The sequence below is a fragment of the Apiospora hydei genome (genome assembly GCF_038363865.1).
Source record: "Apiospora hydei strain CBS 114990 chromosome Unknown utg000008l_segment0_segment0, whole genome shotgun sequence".
In the NCBI taxonomy this organism is placed as follows: Eukaryota; Fungi; Ascomycota; class Sordariomycetes; order Amphisphaeriales; family Apiosporaceae; genus Apiospora; species Apiospora hydei.
Window position 1 is genome coordinate 1,308,436 of NW_027117367.1, and position 21,333 is coordinate 1,329,768.

General features: G+C 55.7%; 9 protein-coding genes across 9 annotated transcripts; 5 read left to right on the forward strand and 4 right to left on the reverse strand.

The window, feature by feature from the left end:
* Window positions 1–693: 693 nt before the first annotated feature.
* Window positions 694–2,022, forward strand: PG997_010997 (uncharacterized protein; the record flags this gene model as incomplete). The annotated part of the gene is made up of 1 exon (XM_066815312.1): window positions 694–2,022. The coding sequence occupies one exon, from the start codon at window positions 694–696 to the stop codon at window positions 2,020–2,022; it is 1,329 nt and encodes a 442-aa protein (XP_066664602.1).
* A 717-nt stretch (window positions 2,023–2,739) lies between these two features.
* Window positions 2,740–3,507, reverse strand: PG997_010998 (uncharacterized protein; the record flags this gene model as incomplete). The annotated part of the gene is made up of 1 exon (XM_066815313.1): window positions 2,740–3,507. The coding sequence occupies one exon, from the start codon at window positions 3,505–3,507 to the stop codon at window positions 2,740–2,742; it is 768 nt and encodes a 255-aa protein (XP_066664603.1).
* Window positions 3,508–3,927: 420 nt separating this feature from the next.
* Window positions 3,928–4,957, reverse strand: PG997_010999 (uncharacterized protein; the record flags this gene model as incomplete). Its single annotated transcript, XM_066815314.1, has 3 exons — window positions 3,928–4,275; window positions 4,443–4,839; window positions 4,920–4,957. The coding sequence occupies 3 exons, from the start codon at window positions 4,955–4,957 to the stop codon at window positions 3,928–3,930; spliced, it is 783 nt and encodes a 260-aa protein (XP_066664604.1).
* A 2,257-nt stretch (window positions 4,958–7,214) lies between these two features.
* Window positions 7,215–8,083, reverse strand: PG997_011000 (uncharacterized protein; the record flags this gene model as incomplete). The annotated part of the gene is made up of 3 exons (XM_066815315.1): window positions 7,215–7,319; window positions 7,396–7,857; window positions 7,931–8,083. 3 exons carry the CDS (start codon window positions 8,081–8,083, stop codon window positions 7,215–7,217), a joined length of 720 nt encoding a protein of 239 aa, XP_066664605.1.
* A 407-nt stretch (window positions 8,084–8,490) lies between these two features.
* On the forward strand, window positions 8,491–11,522 carry PG997_011001 (uncharacterized protein; the record flags this gene model as incomplete). Its single annotated transcript, XM_066815316.1, has 4 exons — window positions 8,491–8,569; window positions 8,868–10,165; window positions 10,551–10,960; window positions 11,003–11,522. 4 exons carry the CDS (start codon window positions 8,491–8,493, stop codon window positions 11,520–11,522), a joined length of 2,307 nt encoding a protein of 768 aa, XP_066664606.1.
* A 1,408-nt stretch (window positions 11,523–12,930) lies between these two features.
* On the forward strand, window positions 12,931–14,933 carry PG997_011002 (uncharacterized protein; the record flags this gene model as incomplete). The annotated part of the gene is given in 6 exon segments (XM_066815317.1): window positions 12,931–13,753; window positions 13,820–13,898; window positions 14,018–14,137; window positions 14,149–14,168; window positions 14,183–14,317; window positions 14,398–14,933. The coding sequence occupies 6 exon segments, from the start codon at window positions 12,931–12,933 to the stop codon at window positions 14,931–14,933; spliced, it is 1,713 nt and encodes a 570-aa protein (XP_066664607.1).
* Window positions 14,934–15,493: 560 nt separating this feature from the next.
* Window positions 15,494–16,279, forward strand: PG997_011003 (coiled-coil domain-containing protein; the record flags this gene model as incomplete). The annotated part of the gene is made up of 2 exons (XM_066815318.1): window positions 15,494–15,662; window positions 15,732–16,279. 2 exons carry the CDS (start codon window positions 15,494–15,496, stop codon window positions 16,277–16,279), a joined length of 717 nt encoding a protein of 238 aa, XP_066664608.1.
* A 706-nt stretch (window positions 16,280–16,985) lies between these two features.
* Window positions 16,986–18,292, forward strand: PG997_011004 (mitochondrial carrier protein rim2; the record flags this gene model as incomplete). Its single annotated transcript, XM_066815319.1, has 3 exons — window positions 16,986–17,149; window positions 17,240–18,002; window positions 18,080–18,292. 3 exons carry the CDS (start codon window positions 16,986–16,988, stop codon window positions 18,290–18,292), a joined length of 1,140 nt encoding a protein of 379 aa, XP_066664609.1.
* Window positions 18,293–19,243: 951 nt separating this feature from the next.
* Window positions 19,244–19,955, reverse strand: PG997_011005 (uncharacterized protein; the record flags this gene model as incomplete). Its single annotated transcript, XM_066815320.1, has 3 exons — window positions 19,244–19,272; window positions 19,369–19,690; window positions 19,773–19,955. 3 exons carry the CDS (start codon window positions 19,953–19,955, stop codon window positions 19,244–19,246), a joined length of 534 nt encoding a protein of 177 aa, XP_066664610.1.
* Window positions 19,956–21,333: the final 1,378 nt, after the last annotated feature.

The following is a 21,333-nucleotide window of genomic DNA, read 5'->3' on the forward strand; positions in this document are numbered from 1 at the left end:
CATTGTAATTCCCACTGAGCAGAGCGACCTGTTCCCATCCCGTGAAACAACCCTTCGACTTGCGATTCAGTGCTTCGTACCTATCGTCTCGACAATCCTGAGCTGGCGCACTTGTGATTCGCACTACAAGAATAACTCATAATTGCTTCAAGCACATTTGGTGTGCTATCATATATACGCAATGTCAACCCCAGGGAGGAAGGTGGCCACCGGAAAGACGGCAACCCCTGTAAAGACGCCGACCCGAGGAAAGACGCCGACCCCGACCCCGACCCGGGGCAAGACGGCGACTCGAGGAACGATCTCGACCCCAATCCGAGGAAGAACGACGACTCGAGGGAAGATCGTGACCCCGACCCGGGGAAAGACGACTACCCCTGGAAAGACGACTACCCCTAGCAAAACGGTGACCCCTAGCAAGACGGTGACCCCTGGAAACTTTGGAACAACACCGGTCGACCCAGGAGCGACGCCAGACGTGCCTCTAGAGTTGTCGGACACGGACGACGAGACAAAAGACAAGAAGCCTAAGCCCGAAAACGAAAATAAAAACATGAAACTAGGACTCGTCTTGTGCAACGATGACGACAAGATCGAGCACATCAATGTCGCCCCCGCCACGACCACCGGCTTCAACTTGCCCCCGCGGCCGGCGCGGGCAGCCTCAATAGCCTGCACGCGATCCAGGACAACATGAAGGGTTGGCTCCCGAGCGCCGCCCTCGTCACGGCCTTGGGGACGCTCGTGGAGCATATCGTGCCCCCGAGCCTGCGGAGCTTGTTGTACGTGAGCAACTGGGAAGGGGATCACTTCAGTCTAAATGGACCCAGTGACAGCGGCGTCCAGGCCGCCCTCGATTTGACTGACGCCTTCCTGAAAATCCGGGTCATTGATGGCGTGGTCCGGGGCAACCGCCAGCTGCACCAGATCCGCCAGTGCGCCTGGTCGATCCTGACCGTCAATGTCGAGCGCAACCACTGGGTCACCGTCATCATCGCGCTGACCGGGCAGGATGACGAGGACAACGACAACAAGGACTACTACACCCGGGTCGAGCGCATCTCCGTCATCGAGGGCATCGACCCGGGACCCATGGGCGACTACAAGGTCAACGTCTACTCCTGCGTCGAGGGGCTCCTGCGGTTCGCCGGCCTGCAGTTCACGGACAGCGAAGCCGAACCGCTGCCGGAGAACAGCTGGCGCCAGCCCATCTGGGTCCCGACCCAGAACAACGCGTACTCGTGCGGCGTGCGGGCCTACGCCAACATCAAGACGATGCTGCGCCGCCTCGCGACCGCGTGGGAGGCCATGGCGCCGGACGAGGGGCTCAAGTCGCTCCCGCCGTCGGCCACGGCCGCGGAGAACCGGTTCCTGTGGGACCCGATGCCGGGCTGGTTCCACTACGAGCTCGAGCGCTGGGAGATGGTGGGCAGCAATGCGGCCACCATCGTGCGCGCGTGCGACTACCAGGCCCGCATCGCCGTCGAGGTCGTAAAGCGCGCCCGCGGGCCCAAGGACGACCCGAAGAAGGGCGAGACCAGCGAGGCCAAGAAGGCCATCAACGTGCCCAACGACGACGATGATCCCTTCGACGACGACGACGGGATGCCCTTCTACGAGGGCTGGTCGGACAAGATGAAGCAGGAGGTGCGGCGGCAGTACACCGGCACCGGCACGCCCGAGCGGGAGAAGAAGACGCCCGAGACCGATACGTCGCCCGAGGAGGACACGCCGAGTCCCCCGCCCACACTGACTGAGAGGCAGGTCGCCATCAAAGAATGGGCGGGTGTTTCCGTTTGGCTCAACCCGTCTCCATCGGTTCGCCGGGGAGGGAAGAAGCGGCCCCGTGAAGACGACGTCGTCGACCTCACCGGGAACAACGACGGCGGCGCGATCCCGATCAGCTTCAACAGGACTAGAGCCGACACGGGCCACTACACCAACCCCTTTGCCAGTCGCCAGGCCGCGGCTAAGTCCGTGATGATTAGGAGAGGGAGCCGCCGGCCAAGAGGAGGCGCGTGACCCAGAAATAATATGAGCAGTGACGGCAAAGACTCCAGATGTGTGTGGTAGTTCTCCGGAGAATTGGGGATATGCTGGGTTTGGAGAGGGGCGGATCCGGGGAAGGAATGTTCATGTTTTGTACGTGTTACCTTTTCGGTTCTGCGGTAGTTGAATATGTAGCAGAATCTGATTTACCTTGGAAAGACACTGTGTAAGTGAGGGCAATGGAGACACAGTATTACTTGCTGCGATGCCCTTGCCTCAACCCCTGAATGGCGAGCAGCTGACCTCGTGTTCCTCATATGTCACTCTTCACTACAACCCCAATTGCCATAATCGAGTCCAAGAGTCCGTCCACTACGTATCACCAAAACCCGATAAGAAATTCAATGAGGAAAAGCTTTTTCCATGTCTATGTAAAAGTGGCTATGTAAAGGAAGGTATCGAAGCGAAGAGATTAACACTGAGGATAGTGGTATCTAAAGGAGTGGTTTGCGTTTCGTCATGTTCATCGTCAATAGTTCCCCCGTCTGTCATTTAAAACGCCGTTCCCGAAACCATTCCCGTTTTGTCTTATGTCTTTCTTTCTTTAATGGTCGTTCGTAATCCTCATCGTCATCGGTCGAAGTACCTACCCAGCCGAAAATGAAAATCCGTCTTAGTACTTTCTCCTACCGTATACGTACTTGCTGGTAGGGTACCCGTAGCCTCCCGGGTCCTTCGACTTCGAGGTCGTCACCGGCGGCGGAGGCGGTGGTGGGGTGTGGTCTCCGAGGTTGTGACTGGTGGCGGGGGAGGCGGGGGCGTGGTCGTCGGGGGAGGAGGCGGGGGACTGGTAGGGTAACCGCCGCCGCCGCCGTCACACTTGGTGCCCGTGGTGGTGGTCACGGTCACGGTCGTGGGCGCGGGCGGCGTCACGATGGGGCAGCTGCTACTGTAGCCGTACCCGCCCGTCGTGGTCACGGTCACGGTGCCGCCCGACTCGGTGACGGTGGTCGTGGCCGTACTACCACCGCCACTCACACTAATGGTGGTGGGGACGGTCACGGTGCCGCCTGGGGCGGTCGTGGTATACGTGATACCCGGTAGGGTGGTCGCGACGGTAACATATTCAGTGGCGGTGCTGCCCACGCCGCTGGCTGTGATGATGGATGTGACCCCTGGGCCGGTTACCGTCGTGGTGGCGGTGCTGCCGATGCCGCTGGCTGTGATGATAGATGTGACTCCTGGGCCGGTTACCGTGGTGGTGGCGACGCCGCCGCCTGTTGTTATAGTCTGGGTGACGTACTCAGTCGCATTGCTGCCGCCGCCACCGCCGCTGACGCTGATGGTGGTGGGCACAGTCACTGTACCGCCCGGCGCGGTAGTGGTGTACGTGATGCCTGGTAATGTGGTCGCGACGGTGATGTATTCAGTGGCCGTGCCGCCCACACCACTGGCCGTGACGGTGGTGGTGGTGCCAATGCCGCCTGTTTTGTATAGACTCGTGTTAGCCACCGTCATTCAGACAGAAGATGAACGCGCTCCTTAGGGTTGATCGGGAAGTAAACAGATTGGACTTACCGGACGTCACTGTGACAGTCGTCAAGCCTCCAGGGGATGAAGGACAGTAGCTGGCGATTGTCTTTGTGACGGTAGTACCGGGACCGGGAACGGTGGTTGTGTAACCTTGGTTCTCGGTGACAGTCGTGGTGGTGTAGCCTCCGATGCCTTTTTAATGAAGAGAAAGGAACATGTCAGTTAACAGTCCAAAAAAAGAGGTAAGGGGGTGATATCTGGACAGACATACCTGACGTCGTTACCGTGACGGTAGTTCCACCACCCGTAACTGTGGTGGGAACTGTGACTATAGATGTGACCCCTGGAGCGCGGTTAGCACCAATAAGTCTCACTGATGATACTTTTCATTTCTATCATGGGATGTCAAAGCTTACCAGGCAGCGTGGTAGTGTAGCCGACGCCGGGAACAGTCGTGGCCACGACGCTGGTCTCGGTGACGACGGTGCCGGGTAGCGTGACCGTGGTGCCCGGGCCTGGCGAGACGGAGTAGAGAGTCGTCGTGACGGTGCTGACGCCACCCGGGAGAGTTGTGGTGTCCGTGACGTATGCTGTGGAGTACTCCGTGACGGTCGATCCGACGCCGGGAGATACGATGGTGGAGTACACGGTGGTGGCCACGGTGACTGGAGTGCCAGGGATTTCAGTAGTCACCGTGTCGTACTCGGTCACAGTAGTGCCTACTGGAGTGGCAGTGGTTATGTAGATCGTGGTCTATACCAGTCAAGTCAGTCATCATGTCACTGCAGGAGCATGCGGGGGAAGACACAGCAATTGGTGCAAAACGTAGTGTGCAAGTGCACCAAGGGGTGGAGGGGCTAGTTTCATGCATCTGAGATGCTGAAGCAAGCTAAGGCTTGGAAGTATGCAGTCAGACTTACCTCCTTGTACTCAGTGGTGCCTGAGTAGACCGTAGTAGGCACGACCACCGTCGATCCGCCAACGGTAGTCGGTTGCACCACAGTCGAGTAGATGGTCGTCCCACTGCCCTCTGCAGTAGTGGTGCTGACGACGGTCGTGGGCACAGGCACCGTCTCGGTCGTGACGACGGGGACACAGGACGAGGTCACGTACTCGGTGCACGTGCTCGTGCTCGTCTCCGAGATTGTCGTGGTCACGGGGTAACAGGTCCCGTCCTTGGTTTGGGTCCCGTAGCCGCCGCCGCCGCCGCCGCCGCCGCCGCCGCCGTGGCCGTTTCCGTAGCCGCCGCCGCCCCAGCCGCCGCCGTGGCCTCCTCCCTCTCCGCCTCCACCCGGGACCGGATTGGCGGCCGTGAGTCTTTGGGGAGAAGTATTAGCGCTTAAATTTTCTGACAGAGCGCTAGAGAGATGGGGGGTCTGAAAAGGGGGTTCACTTACGCGGCGAGTAGCAGGAACGGACTGATCTTCAACATCATCGTGAGAGATGTAGGAAGGAGATACCCTTGGTTTCTTGGCAGACAGGAGTCAGGGACAGTTTGAACGAGAGTATCGGATCGATGATTGACCAAGGAGGAAGGGACACACTGGTGCGTGCCTGGCGGTGCCTTGGATTGGCAGAGGAGTTGTTGCTCGAAACATTGGGGGATCAGCGGGGCACTTTATAGTGACCCGGACGTATCAGGTCGAGAAGAGCGACGAGCTAAGCTGTTACTTCGTGATACGAAGCCACACGCATTCCATCTCGCGATTCGATCGTTCCGTTCCCTTCCGCATCATGTACCCAAGAACTCGGAAGCGTTTAATCAACTCGAACAGGTTTGAACCGGGGAGAGAACAGGGAACTGCAAGTTTCTGTTACGAGAGAAATGCATCGATCGAATTCCGAAGCTTCTGTTGCCCCAGGCGTTCAGTCCTTGTAGTTGATACAGCATGAACCAAGCATGATCCCCTCGAGGTAGGACGACCATAGGCTGAATGGCATCCTCCGGCGTCGACGTAGGACATGAGCGACGGAAGGACCAGGATGCTGTCGTGCCCTGCTGCAGTTAGCAAGCATGGCCGCTCTGTCGTGACAGTATGCCCCGTCCACCATGGAAGAAGCAGGGTAGCTAGTCGGTGTGCAAGAAAATGCAACTATTTCCAGGCACTGGGTCACCGAGGGGATCGCTCGCTGCTGCGTTGAAGCTATTTCATGTCGTGACGCTGTTGCCGCGGGGGCCGAGGTGGTGTGTGGTTTGACCAAAGTCGGTAGTGCTTATTCCCAGCCTTCCTCGCCTTGTACAATACGTCCGTTCGGGCGTAGGGCCTTGTCTCTACGACTGACGAAAAGAGAAGGCGCCCGAACCAGCCGTTGACATGTCTGATTCTCCCTATGCCAGACTGACACCAACATAAATACTATCCCTCTATACCAATGCCATGTGCGTGGCTTGCATAATTCCCAAGCATCGCCTACTCGTTGGATGTCTGAAACGGATTCGAGGCAGCATACATGCCTCTCTGGACGTCGATTTTCCAATATGGGACCTGACAGTTGCGTCTCTGGGGGCAACGAGACAAGTGGCCCGGAAGCAAGCCTTGAGAGCAGGGGTCATATTCTCGGACCGGCCACGTCAGGCTAGACCTACCGCGGACGAAAGTTGTTTGCTTCTCGAAGAGCTTTGGTGTGTCGTACGGCCTCAAGCCTGCGCTCTTGATCTGCGGCGATAGTTCTCGTGCGGCTGGCCCGTATCTGCATCTTCCGTTGGTCGGTATGACATGCAGGGAGAGAAAATCGTGTGGCGGATTCCGATTGGCCGCTGCCCGATTCTGGCGGTTCCACGGCCGCCTGGTCCTGTGTGCGACGGGCAGGGTTACATGGGTGGCTTGAGTGCGATCGACAAGCCACCGTCATCAGCATATCCTCGTGGTTCTGGCATGATGCGCCGGGCGGCCGCAGACGATATATTGTGTGGAGTTGTCGAAGACATTCAAACGGCCAGTAAAACTCCTTATTGGGGGTCTCAGCTGTCCTGCTGGAGGCGGTCGGCTTGACGCCAGCGTCGCTGGCCCGCAGGTGCGGACAAGCAGATCAAACAGCTCAATAGCCTTCTCAGCCCAGAACAATATATCTCAGGCGATGAGGCTTTCAGTCCTACAATGGATGATATTTGGTCTAGACCAAGAGCGGGGAAGGAGTTGACGATAGTCAGATTCGGGTGACGGTTCGATTATGTCTTCCGTATTATTAGGTCACCAGGATTTCGTCGATGACAGAAACCTGATCATCACGAGGCCAGCAGGCTAGAGAATACGAGAATCCATGATTCCTGCTGAAAGAGCAATTCTCCATTCCGTTGGACCTATTTCGGGATTAGGGACTAGCCTGCCGTGAGAGAGATGAGACTAGCAACGCTGAACTGACCATCGGCAGCAAGCAGATACGAGAGGTTGACAGTTGGGATGAAAACCGGGCAGTGAATGTGTATGTTATTTCATGATAGATGCGGAGATAGTATCCGCAGCTCGCGGCGACCCTCTGGTTCACTTACATGTAACGAAGCAGTGAACCCAATGGCGCCATCATTATGAGATCATATCGGAAGCAACTCTCTAAGTGAGACGAAAAACAATCGCCTAGACCTTCCTTCAATATACCAAGGGGGACCAGATGCAATGCTCGCATGCTCCCCATACTCATGAACATTCCAGGGACTCCCAAGTACACTTCTACTTTCTTGACGTCAAGCATGTTCAAGAAGAGCTCTCTCGTGCAGCCTTCATTTTCATGTCCTCCTCGTCGTTCTTGGGCACCTTGACGAACGTAGGAACAGTCACCGCGTTCAGCTTCCGGAAAGCCTGTACAACAAAAGTCAGTCAAACACTTCATGTCCTCAAATGCCTGTCCAACACATGATGCTCTTGTCTCTCTCACCAAGAAGGGCCGCCACCAGCTGGCATTCATGAACGCCCACCAGCCCCACGTGACGCCGGTTCTGGCGACCCAGCGGAGGGCGGCCAAGGGGAGGACGTCACCTACCTCGCTCACGGCGCCGTCGGGCAGCTTGTCGTCCCAGCGGTCCTCGACCTTGGCGATCTTGAGCCCGTCGGCCTCGTCGACGTGGATCAGCACGCGCGACTTGATGGTCTGCTCCTTGCCCTTGATCAGGGGCACCGACCCGGCCACGACGTACTTGTTGGTCAGCTCCACCTCGATCGGGTTGCCCCCGCTCACGACGCGGTGCGACTGGATCTGGATGGGGCTGAACAGCGAGGCCAGGCCGTACCACTGGGCCGCGTACCGGTCGAAGCCTTGGGCGGAGGAGAGGGGGTCGGCGAAGAGAGCATCCTTCTTCCAGAGGCTCAGGTGCTTCAGGGTAGGGTTACCCTCAAAGAGCTGGTGGCGCCGGCGCGTGGCTGTCAGCCGATTGCAAGCAGAAAGTGAGTGTAAAGATGGGTTGACGACTCACATCCAATACGCTAGAGACTATGATCTTTTGTTGATCGTTCAGCTTGACGCCCGGACCCTCGTTGAGGTTTGTGTTCTTCATCGTGAACGAGTCATACGTTGTATTGGCCTTCTCCTGCGCCTGAGCAGTCGCGGACGGAGTACCTGAAGCCATCGCTCTCTTAGTGGTATACGGAGTAACTGGGTGTCTTCTGCTGATAGTAGTTATAAGCGGAGTGGTTTGTCTTATTAAAGATCGTGTAAACATCTGCCCGGATTGAATTGGAGTGAGAAGTCGTATGTCACTATATTCATTCCAGTCGCAAGAAAGTTACTGCATAAACAAAAGCCCGCATTCCACGGGCACGAAACACCTACCCCCTACATGTCGCAACGCTTTTGACCTTGATGGCGAGGCATCGATGATGACGGCACGACTCGTTGACGTCATGCAATCCGCCCCCAGCTCGGCGTTGAGGAAGATGCTGGCGGGGCATGTCCTCCGTCTCATTGTACCCCGCTGCGGCCCGTCCCGAATCCCGCCTTCCCCAAGCTTTCTCGTCCGAACCTGAGCTTGCCAATATGCCTTCGGTGATTCTGTGCGAGAAGGCAGCAATGAGATACCATTGTGCGAAGAAGAGCATCGGCCCCGACTTGTGTGGTCCGTCAGCGTAACATCGCTTAGGCTACGTCTGGTCCGGTCATGCTGGGCAGGGGCTCAGGGCTGAGAGCCTGCTGCAGCTTATGTTCCTTTTTCCGTGCCGTTAAGGGAAATTCTCCCCGATTTCCCCCTCCATGTTGCGTGCATCGTAGTAAACAGACTCTTGATCCTTCGAATGCGGGCAAAAGTTTGCCTTTTGTGTCTCACAAGGAATACTCATCTGGGTTCTTGACGGCGCCGTTGAAGATTGATTTCAATGCTTCTTCAATATTTTACCATTCTGCTGGTATCAATATAGCCAACTGGAAACACATGGATCGGGGTACAGAAGGAAAGCCATCCGGCACCCAGGATATTCAGCCCGAGGCAACGTCTGCCAAGACAGATCCAGACAAGCCACCAAATGGATTACAGGGACCAAGCAGCAAACCAGCTCCAATATCGCCCGACTCTTCTCTAAATGATGCTCAACGACAGCTGGCCAATAGCTTGGCCGCTTCAGTACAGAACACAGTCGAGAAGGAGATGAACGAGCTGCTCAAACAGCTCCTACGTAACAGCGAGCGCCAAATCACCCTGCTCAAAGCTTCTCTGTCGGACGCATGGCGCGATTCTGGCCAGACGGCTCATCTTAGAGCCGCGTTAGATCTCGAGGAGCCCTGGTCGCTCTCGGACGAGGCTCTTGTCGACATCGAGGTGGGCGCTAAAGAGCAAGAGCTACACAAGACCGACTCGAACTACCCGCTTCAGTCCCTTTGCTACGACTTCGGGAGTGTGCGCACTGATAGAATAGCCATGCTTATCATTCTATCTGTTTGGGGCTTTCCTGAATTCATCCATGAGAATCTGGCATCGACTGGTGTCGATCCTGAGGTTATACGCGCTTCTTTACGCGCGTCAAATTCGGAGGAAACTGACTACTTCTTCTTCATGAAACTGGGGAAGCTCTCTAATGAACTGCCCGCTAAGCGAAATATGGACATTTGGCTGAAACGGGGAGACACCGTTGTCAAAATGAAACAGCGGTATGCAGGTGTTAAATCAGACCGGCTTATTGCAAACGGACTACTCGCAAAGCTCATGATTCAAGAGTGGAGGAGATCGATATCAGACGATTGGATAGACGAACCGCTAAAATATTATTGGGGCCTTGAACCTTCGGTAACGGCGGACAAGCATGAATATGGTTCATGGAGTTTCGTCCGAGCCCCTTCAATCGGCATGGATGATACCTTTATGAGTCTGGCTAACATGGCAAATGCTGTATCGCAGTCTGCCGTTATTGCACCCATTGGACTTAGATCCGAGGTAGCTGAATTGGCCATAGTTTTCCTATTGTCGTTCACGGGGCCATGGAAGACCATCCGCCCTCGAGTTGGCTTGAATGCCGCTGAGACGAATCGGGATCTGGCCACTGGAAAGCCGGTGTGGTCATACTTTATGAGCAACGCTTCCTTGTGGACGGAAACCATGCACCTTACGATTCGTGTGTTCTCGCCCATCGAGGAGGAAGGTACTTGGGGTGGTAACGACGAGGGCGGTATCAAACTATCTCGCGTCGTGGGTACTTTTGAGAGGAAGCCCCTCAAGGGGCTGGTACGGATGCAGTGAGCCTCATGGAGATGACAGAGAAAAGAGTATCGCTATGGTTGACGACGAGTTACTCCCAGCCACACCCTGTATTTCGAGGGGCTATGCTTGTCCGATAGCGAGGACTGGCGGTACCCTCTATGGGCCTCGGAGTCTTCAAGAGTGGACCCCGAAGAAAGAAGCAAAGACGGGATTAGAACATGCATGTGGTTCGGGGGTTTGCGATCTACCAGAGGGCCATTCTTGTTATTCTGGAGGTTTGGCATAAAGAATGGAAGAAGTTGCTGACTGGGCTGGATGAAGTGCTTCATGTACGGGTAAGTGGACCATCTTTATATCAGGTCTCACTACGCCGAGATTACCACGTAGGCCAACCGCTGATGGGCTTTAGCTCGAAGATGTTTTCGATTCGAAGAAAAGGTCTTCGCTGATGTTCGAAACGAGTTCTGATAGCAAGTTTCAGAGTTCGGACAGATACTTCTTCGTCACTGAGCTACTAAGAATATCCACCGAATGGATAAAAGAGACAGGCCACGATCTGGAGCTTCCGCAGTCAAGAATCAACGCAATAATGACACGCCTTATGGAGGATGGAACGGATTATTACGGAGGGGAACCCCCCAATGCTGCATCGTGGAAAGCTTGCTCAGATGTGATGAGTCACAATTGGACGATCGTTTTCAGGGAATATAACAAGTACGAGAAGGACCTCTTGGACAGGATCGAGCGCAAGACGCAGGAAGTCAAGACTCTTCGGGACGGTGTGAGTGACTTCAGTCCTGGGAGAAGAGAAAGACTTCAGTGAGAACAAGTTATCTAATTCAGGTGCTTTCAGCTCTTCAGTGCGACGTCAGTACGAGAGGCCACGAAGGGCACCAACATCAACGAGTATATTCTGGTCTTTACCGTCATGACCATAACATACTTACCGCTCGGTTTCGTGTCGACACTGTACGGGATGGACATGTTCGACTTCGAGATACCGGGACAGACCACGTCGTTCGCCATCACGACAGTGGTGGTCTCCTTGGCCACTTACCTCGCCGCCTTCGGGCTCCTCTATGGAGTCCGGCAGCGCCGGAAGAAGGGCAGCTTCGGAGAGTTGCTTTCGGGTCCGAGAGGTTGGATCCGACCTGCCGTGGATAGGACGAGGCGTGTTCTCAAGGTCGGGGACTCCCAGCCAGAAATCGAAGTCAGGATCGACGAGGAACTTCCCCCAGAACTGCCGGAGGTGTACGGAAGCAAGGGCAAGGATCTGGATGATTATGATAGGGATCAACCGTCGCACTTGAATGTGATATCTGATTGGGTCACAAGACAACGTCGGCGCCAGGAGGCGGATGGCAGCGTGGAAACAGCTTAATAGGGACGGCTGGTGCTTCTCAAAACAAAATGCACATATTCAGGCCCCTCGTGCTATAGCGGATTTCACTCTGCCGTTATTTGGTCGTGAAAAGTTGGTTCAGATATGCAATAATCTGAGCGGAACAGACTTGGGTGACGAGATGTTAGAGGCTATCTACCAGGTAGGTAGTCGCTCGGTGCGTCCTTCGTTCCTTCACTGCAGGCATGGTAGCGACCGTTCATCCTAGACAACCAAACTGCAGTGGAGAGATAGGGAGAAATAATAACGGCGTGGAAGTCCAGGACCAATTGGAGACGATCAAGAATGAGTGCGGCAGCGCTGGATGTGCCATACCAGAGTCATGCCTGCCTCTGGTCGGATAAGAAGTCGCTCTATATCATCGAGTTGTATTGCACCAGACTACCTATTTGTGCTGGTGACATTCAGGCACCGATGCCAAACACTAATTGCGAACCAGGATAACTCGCGTATGAGCGCCCAAGAACGTCGTAATCGAACCCGGATAGAAGTAGCTCTGGACAATGAATGAGGGACCTAAAGACAGGCCTGCCGTCTCCAACTTCGCACCAAGTGTGGTAAAGAATTGAAAGGCAGGAGAAAGTGTTTACCGAGAAAGACCTACAGTTCATCAGGTTGGGACAGGCAACGAACAGGAATTAGATACGTTGCGAGAGATCGTTGCAGATTACCAAGATGCCCCAATTGGCACGTTCGGACATGGGATCCCTACATGATACCCCGCAGCCGGTACTTATCCAGCCGCGAGTACAGGTCAGGTCGAGATTCCGTTCCTTGCATGCATTGAATGCTTGGAATTGCAATGTCCGCCTTGCATGCGACCTGCCATATCCGCGCCGTGGTCCGGCTGCTCGTCTTTAGCCATTGTAGACCCCAGTGGAAGTGGCAGAATATTGCTTCTTTCTTGAGCCTATCGGAAGAAACCACATGCAGTGGTGTGTCTCTTCCCCCATGAACGAGTCCACTACGAGCCTCAGCCGTCAGTGCCGCCGCCCTGATAAGCTTTAACTTGGCAGCTTAACCAACCGCCTAGAGCGGCTGTGCCCGACTGCTTACCTAGACATGTGCCGTGCTTGACGACCTGCCAAGAAGGGAAACGGTGAGTTTAGCAGCCAAACGATAAGCCGTGACCCCGTTTATGGGGCATTCCTGCAACCATCTTGCATGACTAGGCACAGTAGATATGCAATCCGATCACCTTCCTGTGTAGGATTCGCGGGATCATGACATGACAGTAGCACGCCATGCAGTAATGTGAAGAGTATAAATATGCTCTGGAAACCCCTCCTTTCCACCCCGGACCTTGCCAGGCGAACGAGCACAGCACATGTCCCTACCTACAGGCTGCTCATAGTATCCCTTACTTAGAGAGCCCATCTTCGCCAACATGCTGACTCTGCTCGCTCTGTGTGCCGGTGTGGTGGCTGGCCGCGTAGTCGACAGCCTCGACAGCGTCCCCCGCGGCTGGACTTTCGTGCGCGATGCCTCTCCGTCAGACCCCATCCTCCTGCGCGTCGCTCTCCGCCAACAGCGCGCGGCCGCGCTGGAGCAGGCGGTGCTGGAGATCTCCACCCCTGGACACGCCAATTACGGCATGCACCTCTCGCGGGACGAAGTGAGAGCCTTCACGGCGCCGTCCATACAGGCGACGACCAGCGTCACGAACTGGATCACGGGAAGCGGGATCGAGCCGACCGTAGACAATGACTTCATCACCATCAACACGACCGTCGCCAAGGCCGATGCGCTGTTGGAGACCAAGTTTGCATGGTACCAGTACGAGGACAGCGACGGGCCGCGACTCCGCACCTTGGCGTACAGCGTCCCCGACGAGCTGGTGGCGCACGTCGACATGGTGCAGCCGACGACCCGTTTCGGGCGGTTCTCGACCAGGAAGTCGACCGTGTTCGAGGTGCATTTCCCTGACGATGACGAAAAGGCTGATAACAACTACATGACGGCTCAGACGTCAGACGCTGTCTCATGCAGCCCTGTCACGCCCGCATGTCTCAAGTCGTTGTACAACATCAACTACACGGCACCCAGCACCGGGAACCTGCTGGCCATTGCATCGTACCTCGAGGAGTACGCTCGGTACTCGGATCTGCAGATTTTCGAGTCGCAGTATGCGCCTGCTGCCAAGGGGCAGAACTTCACCGTGCAGTTGGTCAATGGGGGTTTGGACGACCAAGACAGCACCGACAGCAGTGGTAGGAATTTTTTCTTTGTTTCGCATGTTTTATCGAACGCGGGAACTCAAGTCTGACGGCGCATAGTTGAGGCGAATTTGGATCTTCAGTACGCGGTGGGCGTTGCTCAGCCAATACCTGTGTTGGAATACAGCACAGGAGGTCGGTAAGTCTATGTCCTGCGAATTCCTTTATGCAATGTCCGTTGCTAACATCTACGTAGGGGGTAAGTTATGACACTTGAGTAGGCCGATTGCAATGGTCTATTACTAACCTTTTTCGAAGGCCCCTTGTTCCTACTAGGACGCAGCCCACGCCGCCGGGCGACAACGAGCCGTACTTGGAGTTTTTGACTTACATCTTGGCCCAAGATGATGCCGATCTCCCGCAGACCCTGTCGACGTCGTACGGCGAAGAGGAGCAGTCCATCCCGCGAGTATGCCTTGAAAGTATGCAATATGCTCATGCAACTCGGTGCGCGTGGTGTTAGCGTGATCTTCTCGTCGGGTGACTCTGGTCCCGGTGCCTATTGCATTCGCAACACCGACAATGCTACCTTCTTCGAGGCATCGTTCCCAGCTGCTTGTGAGTCTTAACCCCCTCTCCTATCTACAGGTACCAACTGAAGACATTGAAAAATGCTAACGGAACGTCCTCCCCTGCAGGCCCTTACGTGACTGCCGTAGGTGGCACAATCGGCGTCGGACCCGAGAAGGGCGTCGACTTCTCAGGCGGCGGCTTCAGCACCTTCTGGGACCGCCCCGCCTGGCAGGAAGAGACCGTCGGAACCTACCTCTCCGGCATCGGCTCGACCTACTCCGAGTTCTTCAACGCCACGGGGCGGGCCATCCCGGACGTTGCCGCGCAAGCCTCCAACTTCGCCGTCTTCGACAAGGGCCGCGAGATCCGCGTCGGGGGCACGAGCGCCAGCGGCCCGGCGTTTGCGGGCGTCATCGCGCTGCTGAACGCGGCGCGCAAGTCGCAGGGCGAGCCGCCGCTCGGGTTCCTGAACCCGTGGCTCTACAACAACTCCGCCGCCTTCACGGATATCACGACGGGGTACTCGGCGGGGTGCAGCGGTGGGGTGCCGGGCGGCGCGAGGTGGAATGCGACGGCGGGGTGGGATACAGTTACGGGGCTGGGGACGCCGAGGTTTGAGGAGATGTTGGCGGCGGCGGCTCCTGGCGTTCCGAATGCGTGATCGAGGAGGAGTATATATAATTCTGGACTCTGTGGCTTTACTCTAGGATATCACCGAGTAACTGAGAAAGCTCAAGTACACTTGTGTCAGATATGGGTATCTTGTAATAGTATACTTAAAAGACACCCTTATTAACGCCAACCTTCTTATGGCCAGATACGGTTGATGTCCGTCTGCCTCTGCTTCATGCATCTTGCATGCTGAAGGTGTGTCATACAGGGATGGCATATGAGAACCCCGCACAATATTTGACATTGTAGTGTAGTAGTACACTGTAAGCTGGAAAGGAATTTTAGTGATGCGTTCCCCTTCGAACCCAATATGTAATAGGGAATCGCCACTGTGATGGGATTGGAGCTTGAGGTGGTTTGTCGTGTCGGCTCCGACATACCCGCAACATCGATTTCTAGTACCCACCGTCCGCACTTGGACCTGTTGACCGGTCATTACATTTGAAATATGGCCACGCCGACACCACCATAAGTCTTCGGAAACAGCTCTCCTCGTTCTTTCCATAGTGCGGCATCAGTAGGAAGCTCTTACGACCGTGATTTCTCGCGATGGCGGATCTCATGTCTCTGGATCGACCGGTGTCCCCAGCAGGCAGGCCACAGCCGCGACCGGTGCGAAGCCCGGCCAGGTCGGCGCAAATCCGGATCCAGAACCGCCGTCGCGCGTATCTCGACAAGAACCCGGATTACTTCAGGTCTTTAGAACATGAACTCGTGGGTAAGAAATTCGAATCGAAAAAAAAATGATAGCTCATCCAATACTGCGCACTGCTAACTCTAATTGTAGATCCGCTATTGTATGATTCCCTGATCCGTCGCTTCCAGTCCGCAGAAGAGCGCGAATTGGAAGGACGGAAGAAAGGGTGGTCGCGGGTCTTAGAGGTCGACCTGCGACGGGGCGAGGCCAAGCTATCCCAACTCAAGGAGTCCTCCGCCAGCAATGGGCAGGAGAGCGCGTCAGGGCAGCCATCCAGCAGTCAAGCTAACCCAACGGCGGCGGCGGCAACGGCCACCACTACTACTTTGCCGGTCGGTCTCGGGGAGGTGCTGCTGCAGGACGAAGCGCAGACCAGCAGCAAGCCAGAGTCACAGGAGGAAGGGCAGCAGCGATGGGACGACTTCATACGGAACCGGTTCATCCTGGGGCACGACGAGGACTTTGACTACGGGCCCGTGGACGGCAATGACGCGTTTGACGAGCTGGAGCGCCAGGACGAGGAAGAGGCCTGGTTCGGCGATGAGGAGCCCAGCTGGATTGGCGAGGAAGAAGACGAAGCCACTGCATCTAAGGATAAGAGCAGGTTGCAGGGCGAAACTGGACTACAGGATTTCTGATGCTGTGACTGAGATGAAAGGGTATCTTGACCGGAACATAGGAGAGGCAGAGGTCGCCCTCCATCCGATAGAGACTTCTCTCCTAGGATTTTGACTACTGTCAGCTATATGATGTTCCTACACATGCAGCTATTGGTACATCTCTATGCACGATAGCAACTGAACTTCTGTTGCAGTGACAGGAATGACAGCGCCTGTCAAAAAGGCAAGGCACCCCCACTCGGGTTAGTCATTCGTTGCATTACCTCATTGGGAATTAATTGATCGGAGGCCTGACGCGCATCGACTTTTTCCAGCGCGGTGATAGGTGCAAAATGATAGCGAAGCAGAAAAAAAATAGGCCCCCCCATCCGATTTTGTGCTATCGACAACCTAGACTCTCAAAGCTGATGCTAGCCCGATAGCATTTGCATGGCGTAACTCTTTCTTTTATCCTGTCCATCCCACATAGAAACACACAGCTTCGCCTGCCGCAGACATCTCGACATTGGAACGAACTTCTCCCGATCTTTTGGCCTGCATTGCCATGTCATTGATGGCTTCCCGGTAGCACAGCACACAACTTTTCTTGCGATAGAACCGCCACCACCAAACTCGACGAAAACCCGACTCGGCCGGCCCTCCCAAGGCTGAGCGCCCACCTATTCTCCATAATAGCAACGCACACAAACATCTTTACGACGACACAACCCCGAATCCGAAGATCATGACGTTAACGAACCGGCCCCGGGAAGGACTGCAGGTGCCGGCGCCCTCGCCGCTGGCACAATCCAGAGAGCTCGGCGACGTATTACCAGAAAAGGATGCGGGCGCACTCAAGCAACAAAAGTCGCCGTTCGCCAAATCGTGGCCGCACATGGTCGCAGGAGGGTATGCGCTCCATTCCCCCACCAATATGTAATAACAGTATTATAAATTGGGGCCTGGGCGCTGACATGAAAACTTTTTGTTTCTATATAGTGTCGGAGGCATGACGGCCGCCGTCTTCACCGCGCCCCTCGACGTCCTCAAGACCCGCCTGCAATCCGACTTCTACCAAGCCCAGCTGCGCGCCGCGCGCGAGGCCGCGACGGCGACGGCCGGCGGCGGCCACGTGCGCATGACGGCGCTGCGGTCGATGCGGTACCACCTGGCCGAGACGTTCCAGATCCTGCGGGACGTGTACCGGCTGGAGGGGTGGCGAGCCCTGTTCAAGGGCCTGGGGCCGAACCTGGTGGGCGTGATCCCCGCGCGCAGCATCAATTTCTACGTCTACGGCACGGGCAAGCGGGCCTACTCGACCTGGACCGGCACCGACGCCTCCAACCCGTGGGTGCACCTGTCCGCCGCCGCGACGGCGGGGATCGCGACCAGCACCGCCACCAACCCCATCTGGCTCGTCAAGACGCGCCTGCAGCTCGACAAGAACGACGCCGCCCGCAAGGGCGACGTGAGCCGGCGCGCGTACCGCAACAGCTGGGACTGCATCCGGCAGGTCATGCGCAAGGAGGGCCCCACGGGCTTCTTCAAGGGCATGAGCGCGAGCTACTTGGGCGTCACCGAGTCGACGCTGCACTGGGTGCTGTACGAGAACTTCAAGGGGCGCCTCCGGAACCGCGAGGCCCGCATTGTGGAGAGCGGGCGGGACAAGACGTGGTGGGACAACACGGTGGATTGGACCGGCAACTTCATGAGCGCCGGTGCGTCCAAGGCCGTGGCCGCCATCCTGGCATATCCTCATGAGGTAAGTTGCTGTTAAGCTGGAAACTTTGATCCCCAATTCTCTTCTGGAGAATGTTGACTAAATATACCCACCTACAGGTTGCACGGACACGTCTCCGACAAGCCCCCATGGCCGACGGACGGCCCAAGTACACCGGCCTGGTTCACTGCTTCAAGCTCGTCTTCAAGGAAGAAGGCTTCCTGGGCCTGTACGGCGGCCTGACGCCGCATCTTATGCGCACCATCCCCTCCGCCGCCGTCATGTTCGGCATGTACGAAGCCATCCTGAAGCTCTTCGGATCCAAGAGCTAAACAGTAGTCTCTCACGCCCTACGAGTCACACGCCTACTGCTACCATTTATGACGATAAATCATGTATAACACTTACTCGGAAAAAAAGGAAAGAAGACCCAACCACACTCACCACCGCGCCGTGCCAAGCAACATAAAAAAAGGCACACACCAGAACCACCCCCCTTTCCCCCAGCTCTCCTGGGCACGAAAAACGCTACACTGTACATCAAACACTTATAGAGACCCAAGGATAGAGACAAGGGATGGCATATAACTGAGCATTTAGCATAAACATCTGGCGTTGGGGGAGGGGATGTGCTCGCTTCAGGGAGGGCATGTAACGATATTGTAGAAGAATTATGTATATAAAAATAACGAATCCATATGCACGAGATATATGTCGATAGCCAGTCGAGAGAAGAGATCACCATTTTTTAGATATACTATGTACACGAACGCCTCTGTTTTTTCTCGCTTCGGTCACATTCGTATATTGTTGGTGAGCCTAGGTAATCATACAGCAAGCAGGGGGCTTCGTTTGCGAAGGATTCGGCATTCATTGCTGAACTAATTTTTCAAGTAACACAGAAGGATATCATGTCGCAAATGTCGCAATAACACCAGATTTTAAGAGTGAAAGAGCCGGCCGTGTCATAATAAGCCAGGGCAAATAAGAAAATGCGAGCAGTCGTGGGGAAGTCCTGCGTAGGCAGTCGCTGTTTCCCAGACTTTCCGTCGTCCATGTATCCCAGAATGCCTGATTCCGTCCATCTTCTGCCGGGTACCTAGGTGGCATTTCACAGCTTGCGGGCGCTGGTTCCTTCCACCTAACCATCGTCATTCATCCTGTGACCAAGACAGCTTGGCTAACAGCGGGGTTGATGTCTGTGGCGCAGGGCATCTCTTTTGTAATTTTCGGGGCTGTCGAGGGGAATCCGACGGCTTGGCCCAGGAATCAAGTAACCGAAGTCACCACGCGGCGCGGTCCCAGTTGGGGTCTACAATTGGTTCACAGTCAGTTTTCGAAGATTCTCATCTGCATAAGAATCTGGGGCGGCGGGTGGGTGCCAGGGAAATAATAAATATGTACTCACCCTGCACAAAGGCGGCCAGCACTTTACTGCCCGTCTGCAGCAGGGGGTGGCCGACGACGATCTTGAGGAACTTCTCCAGGCCGGCGCGGCGGCCCTCGATGACGTCGTCGCTGAAGCGGTTGGTGAAGACCTTGCCGGGCAGGGGCGGGATGGTGACGCGCGCGCTCTCGCGCTCGAGGATGTCGCGGAAGTACTCAAAGTCGCTGTAGCGCCGGCGCACCGTCGACTGGCGCAGCTTGAAGGCGGGGATGTTGGTCCGGCAGACGATCTCGTAGTCGGTGTACATGCCGCGGCCCATGCCGTGGGTTCGAGGGTTGCGCACCTGTCACAAAGAGCGGAATTGTTAGCTTCTCCGGTTTCCCCTTCATTCGTTCTGGTTGTATCGGTAGGGGTGCAATGCATACCTCAATCTCCAGGAAGTTCTCGGGAGGGCCGTAGATCTCCTCGAAGGACTGCTGGCGGTTGTCGGGCATGGATTGGGTGATGGGCCGGGACATGCTCGCCATGCCGGCCATGCCTCGAGGCGAGGTCGGGGACTTTGGCGGAGGCGAGGTCGCCTGGTTCTGGTCGTTGTTGTTGGCAGCCATGGTGCTGGTGCTGTTGCCGTTGCTGTTGCGAGCTGCGGCCGGCTGCGGCGCCGAGCCAGTGGTTGGGACCGAGCCGGAAGACGCCGTGTTGACGATGCGGTTTGGTTGCACCTTAGTCAGCTCGCGAAGCTGGAGTCTTGGTCGCTTGGCGGTATCTAATTGCTACCTATGTAGGTAGGTAGGTAGTTGCCGAGGAAGTTCGAGCCGTGGACGTGGAGTAGAGAAGTACGGGCGTGATCAGGTGCCTTGGACCTGCGCAATGAGTGCGGATGTAGAAGTGTGGAAGAGGGTTTGGTCGTTGGGTTGCGACGTCAGAAAGAAGAGTGAGGGCGTGCGCTGCAAGCAAGCCTGCTTCTGGCTCTGGCTTCTGGGTGACTGGGTCTAGGCGAGGCTGGTGGGATAGAGGAGGGGGGATACGATAGATCTACGGGCGCTGCAGAAAGCTATCATGGAAGCAAAGCAAAAGGCGGGACAAATCGAATCAATTGAAGAAAGTGGGATGAGCTGACAGCGCTATCACCTAATACCCGACGCTAACGCTAACGCAACACGCCTAAACTGGGGGGAGAGGAGGGGTTCGAGGGGTTGATCAACCTGCTGTAGGCTTGACCCAGCTATGCCATTGGGGCTCTTACCTACTGCTTACCTACTGGGGCTGTTCGTCTGTCAACACAAAGGCTACCTCATCGTTAGAAGTATCCACCATCTACCTTTACATCAACCACATCGCAACACATCATGACACATCAATACCAACACCGATTCTGGGCAATGTAACAATCTATGAAGTATAACTAGGAAAATGTCATGTATCTCGGTCTTGCTCAGTTCTGCACAGCTGAGAGCGGATCAGGCCAATCAGCACAGCAAGCTGTCGTATCCCCCAAACCCTCCATTCGGCTGAACTACCACCCCCAACCTGGCCAGGCCAGGCGAACAATCCGAGAGAGAAGTCGGGACTCGCCAACAATATAGCAGCAGAGAGCAGAGATCGATGCCCCTCTCTCAGAGTGAAGAAGAGAAAAGCCAGTCAAGTATCATCAGCAACCACTGCGACAGGCATGGCTATCTTTTCCCCTTCTTTCTTCGGGCACAACCAAGTGATTGCATCACGCGCAAATGTCTGATACCCACGAGGACCCGTAGCTCTTACACCCGCCATGTTTTTTTTTCCTTTCTTTTCCGAGTCCCGTGGTGCATACTGCATGTATGCTTTATTGCGTCCGTGAGGTCCGCCCCTGACATATTTGGGGGAAAACCTATGTGGTATCATCAACGTCGAGAGGCCTTCAAACCAAAAGGCCTTAGTGTACAAGCAAAGTGATAAGAGCAGATGTAGAGGTGAGAATGCATCGGGACTCAGATCAAACAAAGCCGC